This window comes from Ascidiella aspersa, chromosome 7 (genome assembly GCF_963924565.1).
Source record: "Ascidiella aspersa chromosome 7, kaAscAspe10.2, whole genome shotgun sequence".
Lineage (NCBI taxonomy): Eukaryota > Metazoa > Chordata > Ascidiacea > Phlebobranchia > Ascidiidae > Ascidiella > Ascidiella aspersa.
In genome coordinates, this window is record NC_139453.1 from 19,137,256 (window position 1) to 19,148,770 (window position 11,515).

At 34.9% G+C, this 11,515-nt stretch overlaps 1 protein-coding gene across 1 annotated transcript; it reads left to right on the plus strand.

Annotated features, from left to right (window-relative positions):
- Positions 1-306: 306 nt before the first annotated feature.
- Positions 307-5,215, plus strand: LOC146138157 (dnaJ homolog subfamily C member 8-like). Its single transcript, XM_083393779.1, has 6 exons — positions 307-719; positions 894-1,004; positions 2,407-2,521; positions 2,984-3,150; positions 3,215-3,382; positions 4,255-5,215. The coding sequence occupies exons 1-6, from the start codon at positions 648-650 to the stop codon at positions 4,378-4,380; spliced, it is 759 nt and encodes a 252-aa protein (XP_083249905.1). The 5' UTR covers positions 307-647; the 3' UTR covers positions 4,381-5,215.
- The last annotated feature ends 6,300 nt before the right edge of the window (positions 5,216-11,515 follow it).

The following is an 11,515-nucleotide window of genomic DNA, read 5'->3' on the forward strand; positions in this document are numbered from 1 at the left end:
ATCAAGTAATTGTACCAATTCTATAAATGTGTCGCATAGTGACAGGCCTTAAAACAAACTTGCCACTTGGGTATGTACAATTAGGCATAACGCTGTAAAGCAAATAAATTATACCACTTCCAATTACCTGATATGAACAATGGAATTTCATTCTATTTTAGGGATCTGATATTCCAATTTAAACATCACTCGTGTGACATTTTAAAATGCATTTTTTGCTAAAAAAGGAGGCAAAATAGAGTACCAAGTGTTAAAAGCCCATGAAAGTGGGTCAGACTCTATCAAAGGTTTTGATCAATCATATGTTTGACCACTATTTCCTAAATTTAGATAGATGGCGCACCCTGGCAAGCGAAGTAGGTGTGAAAGTATACAAGTATTTCTCAAATATTTTTCATTTGCCTGCGGCGCGCCTGGTTACCTTTTATGGCACAACAGTGCTCGCTTAAGAAGCCCTGGATTAGACAATGCAATTAAAAAAATATAACATTTTGGGCCCAACAAACTAACAAGTGAATATTTTGTAAACCATGTTATGTTTGAAAACTCAATGTTGTCTATTGATTTCTTTTACTTGGTATGATATAGGTATTTGAACATTTAATGATATAGGCATTTCAACATTTTATTTAAATACCTTATATAACATGTATCAGACAACAAATACTGATGCATCCTCATCAGGAACCAATTTTGAATTTGTGAAATATATGAATGAGGTAAATTGTGATTTAAAACATCTATTGTTTCATTGCAAACAAAATTTTTGTAATGAAGAGCATACTAATAATACAATTTTTTATTTGAATTTTTTCACTACATATATAACATAAGTTTTTAAGCTTATCATTGTATTTCTAAAAATAATTTTAGCTTATCTTTGTATTTTCAAGGTAAAACAAATTGAAAAGGCTGACGCAGTTTTAACTTCATCACAGCAAATCCTACGGCTTAACAGGCCAGGATCAAAATACTTCAACCTTAACCCATTTGATGTATTACAAGTAAGTAATAATTTTATATGCAAATCTAAAAATTTGTGTATTTCTGTAAATTGTACATGATTTTTTTCAATTTTGATAACATTTACCTACCGTGCCCCCTGACCGTTTTGTGAGAAACTGGATTTTTATGAATATGTCACAGAGGCTGTTCTGACGCCACAATTCCATAGCATTTCTCGCGCAATTTAAATCACATGGCAATAGGACTTGAATACGCTAAAGAGATGTTGCATTATTCTAGAATATACGAAACATAATTTTTTTTTCATATTGGCTTCAAATTAATGTTTTTATTTTTATCCATATCAGGGTTGTTCCTAAGCAAAAATTAGCCTTACAGCTATGGGGTCAATGGTCCTCAACTTGTTGGCCATAAACTTGTGATAAATATCCTTGCATCAATCAACGTGAATATGTTTTGCATGTGTTTATAATGAAGTCTCCTTCTAAATTTAAAGTTTTGTCGGCAATTTAAGCTAATGTCTTCCAACGTTACTTTATGGCGAACTTTCGTGATGTCATTTTTAAACATTTTGCCCCGACTAAACAAAAATCCTTAATCCGCCCAGGCACGCATGTAGCATATGTAGCCTGCAACTGATATGCAAAAAATATTGTGGCCCACTATGCTGTCAACCTTGTACAACCCTGTTATACCTAATCCTTACCTCGAACCCCATAAAAACCCAGCCGTTTCTGTTTGAACTGGCCATACTTTTCAAATTTATTAGGTTAAGTGTGTCTTGGATCCTGTTGTTTGAAAAAAAAAACCTTGTGATGTTTTGGCCATAAACAAGTCTATTAAAAAGTATATACGATTACAAAACGTTGCGCCGAAAGTTAAAAATTTTTTGGGGCATCAAGCCACATAGTATGTATATTACCTTTGGAATAGATAGATTTGTTTAAAAGAAAGACACTTACACCTAGCGAAACCAAAATAAATAAATAATTTTTTTTTGCGATTGTGTAATTAAAACAATCGAAAATATACTTTAGGCCTTAGGTGGAGAAGCATAGCCTGGTACATCCTCAATATGCCGATGCGAATGTTTTTTTTCCTTAAATTTTTTTGCACCAATTTCTTCGGTTTTCTGGCTGATTCTACGGCCAACATAGTCGCCAAGTCGCCAGCATTCTGGCATACTGCACCAAGATATCATCAAATAAAAATAAACCAAATTTAAGTACCTAAGCAGGTCAAATTAAAAAAATGTTTCATTGGATCATAACTGTTATTATCATTGAACTATTTTGCTGATTTCATTTCTGTTGAAATTATCTATAACAGCCATTAATTGCACCTGTTTTTTTATTGTAAAGGTCCACAATAAGTGTTTATTAAAGTGTTGTGGCTCCCTTTAGCTCTAGTTACAATAAGGAAATTTTATTTTATATTTAGATTGACCCAGAAACTCCTACAGATGAAATCAAACAAAAATACAGAAAACTTTCCATACTTGTCCATCCAGACAAAAACCGAAGTGACCAAGAGAAAGCAAAAAAGGCATTTGATGGTACTATTTCTTTATTGTTTGAATTAATATATATTTTTAGGTGTTATGTAGTTACAACTTACAAGTCTGTTTTTTGGCTGGAGTTTTAGAGTAAGACTAGTTAAGACTCAATTTTAGAGTAAGACTAGTTAAGACTGCCAATACCAAAGTCCTGCATGCCTGCATGCCTGGGCAGTAGCAAGTTCAGAAATGATAACAAAATAAGGGTGGAATTCCACCCACATAAAGTGGGTGAGTAATTTGTATGACACAACAAGAAGTAGATTACTGTATATCCACCCTATTTTGATTATAGAGATGGGTTTAATACAGGTCTATGGAGTCATAACCCGAAGCGGGTGGAGAGTCACACTTGCCTTTTTGGTGGGATTTGAATTCTGGTTGTTTTAAGCTGACCATTTAGCGCTATTTAAAATGTATAAATCACTGGCCAACTTCTAAATCGACACAATTTTTGTTCAGCTGTAAAAAAAAGCTGGGAAACACTTAATGATGAAAAAAGTCGGACCGAATGCTTAGCAGTGGTGGATGATGCTAAGAACAGACTGGAAGCAAAACTAAAAACCAAAAGAAAAAAACTTAAAAAAGATGGAAAGCCATCTTTAATTCCAGAAGATGACCCTGAAACAGTAAGCATGGTTTAATTTCTATTGTTTCTAAGTATAACATGCAAAAATAACGCTATTTTTTCAGTATGCAGCAGAACTACACAAAGAGACCTGTAGACTCTTCGCAGATTTGGCTGTTGTGCGCCAAGAAATGGAAATCCGTGAAATGAATGAACGAAAGCGCCAAAGACAAGGAGAAATCGAAGCAGAAGAAAAGCTTAAATTAAAGAAAGAATGGGACAAAAATTATGAGGTATTTATCTAAGCTAAAAATATCATGTCAAGATATCAATCAATATCACAAATGCATTTTTAAAGTAAATCTAAAACTTATACAAAAAAATCAACTAATTTAAGTGGAAAATTAGTAGCCTTGCTTTTTGAAAGGCTTTTTGTGTTTGAGTTTAACAGCGGGGTCCAAATTAAAGAGGTTAATGCAAAGAGAGAACTCAGGTCCCGGGATTTTTTATCAAAAGTCTAGTTCAGAATTCTGCAACATGTCGATGTTGTGAAATATTTGGCTCAGCATAACATATTCGTTTAACTCGTTTTATGGATTGGCAGTACTGATGGAGTGCAACGTGGCTATTTTCAAACGGCTGATCCTGTTAGTATTTTTTTTTATCTTTGCTTTTGAGTATAACAATTTTTTTCACACTATCCAAGCTCACACGGAATTGGCAAAATTCTGTCTATTATTTAACAGTATTTAACTATTGTAAACTAAAAAGGTCAACTATGCAACTTTTTAACTCATCAAAATTTTTAACCTTAACCAAACTGATCCACAAAATATTCAATCTATCCACACTGTTTTAACAAAACAGTTAGGTAAAGTTGTCAACCTTACAATGATTATTTTGTCAAACACTTCATTTATTATATGAATCATCCTGAAGTTTTCCATTTTTAATAATTTATTTAAAGATTAACACATAACTCACCCAAAAATATTTTTATTTTTAATTACTTTATATATAATTGTCATCAGAATATTATTCTTTGGTGCAGTAAAATGCCAGTATATATAGGCATTTATTGTGCCTAAAAACATACAGTACATGTATCCAACTATTCACTATTTTTTTATTTAGCCAAACGATTTACTTTTTTGTTTAACTACAGGAAAGTCGAGAAGGAAGAGTAAGCAGTTGGCAAAGTTTTAAAAGTGGTAAAATCAAGAAGAAAAAGGGCACATCAATCAAACCAAAATTGTTCAGACCACCTAAAGTCAAAATGGAAGAGAGATAGTACAACACAATTATTGATTATTAGGTTGTGATTTTGCTTTGTAGTCGAACTGTACTACATTTTTGGATTGAATATTGGCAAAAACTGAATATTATTGTCAACTATTAGGAGAGGATGAGATGAATTATTTTCACAAATTTTATTTTGTATGTAAATGTTATATTATCACATTTTAGGTTTCGATAATTCGGATTTCAGTTTTAAGTGTGACAGGGCTTTACATGCACAGAAATTACTAGTTCAACAGTTCTTTGCTGTAAATCAGCGTGTTCCAACTATGTTTTTGTCGCTGACCAAGCAGTTTGTTTTATATAGCTGTCAATGGTGCAGGGGATTAAAGTTTGAAAGTCATGACGTGACATCGTATTTCAAGTAATCTTACGAAACGTGTTGTTACCAAAATAACTGGTATTCTAATGTGCAACTGAAGCGAAGATAAAAGATGAAAATATTATATTCCCCTTCATGCTGAAAACATTGGCATGTCATAATACATAACATTATATAACATCAAGAAATAATTAGCGTTTATTGTTAAAGTTGGTCTAAAATAAAGTTTGGTGGTCTCACAACAACGAAACAAATGTATGGCCGGGCGATTTAAAAGTGGGCAATTAAAAATACATTTTATTTTATTTCGTGAATGTCAATTAACAATAGTATGACATGCCAACAAAAAGATTCCGCAGGTGACACTTTCCCGTGGGTCTGTAGTTTGATCACGCTGCTGCAGATTATCCTAACTATTATTAACCTAAAAGCATTGGATTGAAAAATTGTTTTATTTGTAGTCAATTTCTGACTTTGGTTATAATAAAAAATTGTTTTTATTGAAGTGTTTTGGGACTGTTAAACATAAAGTAAGGTTTGAGGCAGGGCTTTGGAGCCCCGGAGCCGTGCATTTTTACCGGAGCTCTACGTGAAATTTAAACGGAGCTGGAGCAGTTGCTTATGAAATTGCTCCGACTCCGATGTATTTTATAAGATGCTATGCTACTACTAATGGCTGATTTACATAATTTGACAGAAACCCTTCACAAAATTAAGAATTGTTGCTTCTTTGGCGCCACCTTTTCTAACTAACCATTGCGACTTTTTTATTGAGGTGTTTTGTTTGTGATTATTTTGAAACGCTAGATATTGCAAATTAAGCGTTTATCCTTATTGTTGACGTAATGGAGCCGGAGCAGTGGTATCAATAAGATCTGGAGCTGGAGATAACCTATAATAAAGAGAGCTCTGGAGCCGGAGTCATTTAACATTTAGGCCTGCTCCAAAGCCCTGGTTTGAGGTGATCAACGTATTTAAAATGGTAGAAAGCTTTGGGTTAACAAAATAGCATTTAAAGCAGTGATTCTCAACCTTTTTTAAAGCCAGAGCCGCATTTCACACCTATAAAGTCGGCAAGGAGCCGCATAAAAAACAACAGTAGGCATATAATTAAAAAACATTAAGAAAGCAACAAGAAAACAACAAATACACATTACGCTAGCCTAGGCTAACTAATTAACACTGTTGAAACAGCTATTTCTTATTGCCATAGCTTGTCGATCAAGACTAAATATGTTATGACGTCACAAACCACAAAATTATTTAAAAGAGCCGGACGGAAGTAGCCCGGGAAAATTAGTACTTCGTACTCGGGAATCGGGATCCTTGCTGATCAAATTCATTCACTTTCAATTTATTTTACTTCCTTTGTTGCAATTCTGCTACTGCTAACTAATATTTCACTCCGTTAGTGAGAGCCGCAAAATTCCTAGTTTGACCCGGTATGAAGAATTTCGCTGAAAGACGCTACCATGTCTATTGTCTACACATCTTGCTTTTTCCCGAAAAGGCGAGAGCAACCGCACATGCCACCCAAAAAGCGCCGAGGCCACGTCGCAATAAAACCATAGCGTTGTCTGCTGCGGTCAGCTGTGGTTCTTTCATGACTCTTCTCTCCATTTTTAAGTTACTGTAGTTGGTTTTTGCCAAATAAGGTTGCTGAAATGAGCAAAACTCTATGCAGAATTAATCCTAACATTGGATAGGTTATTCAAATCCTTACACAAGGGTCGGCAACCTTTGTGTAGTAGTCGCGGGCCAAAACCAAACTCAGAAAGGTCTCTGCGGGCCGCACAACATATGTTAAATGAGATTTTGTGTTATTACAACTTTATAACAATTGTGAATCAGATGGGTCTCGGATTTTTCTGCACTTTAAAAACGTGTTTATAATTACTTTTAAGGAGGCAGTAAAGTCTTGGCACAAATTCGCTAAAAAAGTGTATTATTGGTTTAAAATTCGAGTCCACACGTCGTCATCCCCCTACTACTATTAAAAAAGTGTAATAAAACTACTTTAAGAAAACGCGATACATTTTATAGTTAATCTTTTTTAGTGTTTGTTAACCATTTGGGGCACACCTGGCGAGCGAAGCGAGCTCGATTTTTTTGGTATACCGGTATTTCTTTTAAATTTGTTGTTTTTGTTACATTTAAAAAAAAATGGTTAAAAAATATTTGTCGATTATGTTTAAATACGTTTTTCGTTTGTCCGCGACGCACTTGGCAGCTTTCCACGGGGCAACAGTAAAGAAGCGCTGATCTAGTTCAAAAAGAGCATCAAAACGTAAACACACTGGATGTATAAAGATCATTAGAGCGAAACGCGAAAATTTTTCACATTTACACACTTAAAATAGTCAAAAAGTATTTAAAATGGACTCGTGTCTAATTTGTCAAAGAGGCGGCGGGCCGGATGAAGTATATTGGCAGGCTGGTTCTGATACAGATTTGCATTAACAGCAACAAAGCTTTTAATTGTACCTGGATATAAGTTGGTTATTATATAGTCGGGGTCAACGTACGGTCACTTAAGCCGTCTGTGCAAATCTGAAAAATGCCGCTTTGCGCGAGTGCGCGAAACGAATTTTACCATTTTTTGAAATATTCATTATATGGCGCCATAAGCTCGTACACCACTACAAAGCTTAAAAATATGTCTTATTTTGGCGAAAATAGGCCATACTACCTAGGGAACCGCGAAAATAAGCTGCCTATTAAGTAAAAAATGAGCTATTAAGTAAAAAATGAAATATTTTTTAGTTTGGGGGGGCCATGGCCATATCGCCCCTCCCCCTAGATCCGCCCCTGGGTGCTTCCCATAACAGCGGAAACTTTGCATTTGACCAAGCTAATGTTTCATTTGACCAAGCTAATGTTATGGTAAGTTGGTTATGTAATATAAAATCTGACAAACTGAAAGACCGGCAGAGTGGTAAAGAAATTCTAAAACATATGCAAAGTTTTATGACTTAAAATGCTGTGCCCTCCTCTGCTTGCTTTAACAAGACTTTTTCAAATATAGAGTTAGCTTCATTTTTTTAACTTTGATAATTGGCGCCCCTATTTCTGACATATGGTTCACTGAAAGATTAATAATAGCGGGGGTGTTTTCTGGCCGCGAGTAGGCCAGACTGAAGATTGACAGCTAACTAAAGAATATTTTAGCTTGCAATCCCGCAGTATAAACTTCCGGCTTTCCCACAAGCCGAGCGTAGAAAACCTTTTGTATAGCGGTTTTTCAGGGGGAATTTGTGTATGAAATCGTAAATATAAGTCAATTGTTTAACGCCAGGGCCTCTGTTTTTCCAAGTTTTTAAAAACATGATAAAAGTCCGTTTACACTACAGCTGCGCTGAGCTAAGCAAAGCGTAATTTGCATTTAACTTCTATTGTTTCGAGCTTTTCACGCTTTGCTAAATTCATGCCCCACGCAGCTAGAAAACAGTTACCCCTTTGGGAGCGATTTTAACGCTTATAAGCTCCACTGCCTTCAAAGGGTGATTTATTTGCTTAGGCTGTTTGCGACATCTAAATTGATCACAGCGTGATTTTACGCAACTTTGCTGGAATAATTATTTTGTAATTCACTTGGAAAATTTGAAATTAAAAATGTAGTTAGATAAATTCAAAACAGAAGTGAAAATGAATCCCTGTATCCACGTAACGAAATTTGCGCTTTTAAAAACGCTTCTGTTAGTTGTAAAATGTGGCTGCATACTAACAATGTAGTCAATTTGTTGTCCTCGCGTCTTTGTCTAATATCAACAAAGATCATCATTATTCCTATACCAGTTATTTCAATGTACCAGTCTGCAATCAAACTGAAGGTAACAATAAACAGCTGATTATTCACGTGACTATTGTAAACAATAGGCCCAATGCAGCCATACAAACGCAACTGCACGTCCAGCCCGGCCCAGCTTAGTCCAGCCTCCAGCGCAGCTGTAGTGCAAAGGGGCCTTAAGACTGCATTTAAAGCAAGGGTGAATCAGTGAAAAAGATAGCCCGTGGTGGTCCAAATAAGAAGTGTGGCCAGGTGGCATAGGCCTAGGCATAGCCAGTGGAGGGACTGAGGGGCCATGCCACTTACAGAAATTTATAAATATTTAACTCTTAATAATTTGTTTTTTTTAGTATTTATGAGCAGTACCACAACAGTCGATCACAGACCATTGTCATTTCGGCGAAATAATTTTTTTTTTTTTTTTTTTTGATAACACGTTTACCACAATTTACTTTCGCATATCGTATATTAGCGCCCAAGAAAGGCAAAATAAACAACTTTCTGAACCGAGGAATTTTTCTATATTTTAACACAATATAGCAGGGAGTCGAACCGTTTGACTTTTTCGGTTCAGGTTCGGTTCGGGTTCAAGGATTTTTCGGAATCCGGTTTAGTTCCGGTTTCGGTTCGGAGTAATTTAAAAGTTCCGGTTCAGCTCCGGTTTAACCATCGTTATTTCAAAACCGGTTCATAAAGTTCCGGTTCAGATACAATATAATTTGCGTTAAATCTCAAAATGTGGGTCGATAGATGTAGAGAATAATCTTTGAATTGTAAGTCATTTAATTAAAGTTCCGTGACTTATTAAAAAACAGCAACTCAATATTGAAATAACTAAAAAATTAAAAAATTAACGATTTTTTAATTTAATATTCATATTTTAATCATCAGTGATGGCATTAGAAATTGCCGAAACGTTTGAAAATAAAGCATGTCGCTTTTAACGTCTATTACGGCCGTTATTTTCACCATTAAACTTATGAACAGATCCGTATATAGTGTTCCAAAATATTCATATTTTTTTCATAAAATTTCGAACATGGCGTAACTTGACTCTGTAAAATAGAACTTGTGACGTCATGCTGGAGCGAACCGCTTTTGTTTACAGGTTCGGGTTCGGTTAAGGTTCAGGTACTTTCAAATTATTCGGTTCAGTTCCGGTTCGGCTCCTTAAAATCTTATAAAAACCGGTTCAGGCTCGGTTACGGTTCGGAAAAAATTGACCCAAAACCGGTTCATAAAGTTCCGGTTCGACTCCCATGGTTGCAACAGACTTTGTTGACAACAAGCATAGCTGGCAAAGTAAACCCACAAAATTGAAACTTCAGCTTGGTGTAGAGAAATTAACATTGCCCTCAGACCTCAGTTGAGAAAATGTTTCCTAGTGATAGGGTCTATTTATTTGTTCTATTACATGATGCTTGCTTTAGCCACACCCTTGTACAGAAGTGTTGTGATGTGCAAGTTCCACTCAGTTTAAACTTCAAAGGGCAAAGTTATGCCAATAACTATAAAAGTCTTGTTAGACAGAAAAATATGCTGCAAAGGTTGACTAGGAACAGAAGACACTGTGTGATTAACCTTCAGACCTATGTCGTCCATAAATTCAGTTTTCAAAATTGTTTCATTTTTAGACAAATTTTATATAAAAAAAATTATGTTTCAACCTAATATCAAGTTGTAAATCCATTGATTTTACAATCCCGCTGTAAAAAGATGGGAAATAAAAGTTTGCTTTCAACATACACAAAGTTCTTATCTATTACCAAATTAACAAACCAATAATAGAGTCTATTCCAATAGACAACAGTGCTTTTTTTTAACGTATTATGTGTCCTTAATGCAGGCTATAAAGTGGGAAAGTTACTTTAAAATTTAAATGCTTGTTGAACCAATAGTAACAATCAAACACTTTCTTTATTTTCATTACACTTTACGTTAGTTACTGATATTTTTGTTTGCATAGTTAACTAAAGTATTGTGGACGACAAAGTATGATCCTGACATGACACGCTAATATCGAGTATATTTCGGCCATTTTTAAGCAAATTTTATTTATTCTCATCTAAAATGTTTAGTTTGACTAGTATTAATTATTGCCATTCATCCAAATGTTTTTTATTCGGCAAAATCGTTAATAAATTGCGATTTTCTGCTTTTTTGCCATAAGCGTCTATTGTCATTTGGGAAACAAGATGGCGTCCATGTCGCTATAAGTAAGAGCGAGTTAGCTGCGCAACTTGTGATTTCTATAGAGACTTTGACTTTGACAAAAGCTCAACTAAAAAGTTCAAACTCCCCCCCCCCCAAAAATTTTCGGCCAGGTGGTCTAAAGTAATTTTCAAAACATCAATAACTTGTTTCAAAAAAGATTGCGGAGCATTGTTTTTAAGTGAACAATTTAAAAAACAATTTATTTTTTAAAGAATTATTTTTAAATCAAATAAACGCACATTATTTTAAGGGGTGTTCACGACCGGATTAACCATTAGGCTAATAAGGCTATAGCCTTAGGCCCTGGAAAAAGTCGGCCCTTAGTTAGTTTTTTGTATTCAATAGTTGGAATCCAATACAGTTGTGGCGTACTCTCATATCGCGTTGACCCAAAAGTTAAGATTAAAATACATAAAACTTTCGAAAATCGTACAATGTTTGTTCTTCTTTTCAAAGCTTTAAGTTACCGATGTGTTAATTGGGGTACAACGGCCATATTGCAAAGACGATTTAAATCGAGAGAAACACACCATGGCATTAACTAATAGGTTTACAAAATGTGAATCGGTATATTTTAGAGGTTTATATTATAAGGGGAATACATTCGACGTGCAAAACATAATATTGGGCTAAGTTTGTTAAACTTTCGTGGAGAGAGTGCCACAGTGCAGAGAACGCTATTTGTCTGTAAAGCTGCAAAAAAACGTCGAACATATGAGAAAGACCGAAGAGATTCGCGTGAAGCGCGAAAACAATTTTCCGTTTTACTATTTAAAACAGGCTAAAAATCGAATTTGGCGGGAT

What these genes read in the sequence shown, in the direction of transcription:
- LOC146138157 (XM_083393779.1), top strand. Translation starts at nt 648, where the DNA reads ATGTATCAGACAACAAATACTGATGCATCCTCATCAGGAACCAATTTT. An exon ending in ACCCATTTGATGTATTACAA is followed by an intron (nt 1,005 to 2,406) that starts GTAAGTAATAAT and finishes TTTTATATTTAG; the next exon opens with ATTGACCCAGAAACTCCTAC. An exon ending in AATGGGACAAAAATTATGAG is followed by an intron (nt 3,383 to 4,254) that starts GTATTTATCTAA and finishes GTTTAACTACAG; the next exon opens with GAAAGTCGAGAAGGAAGAGT.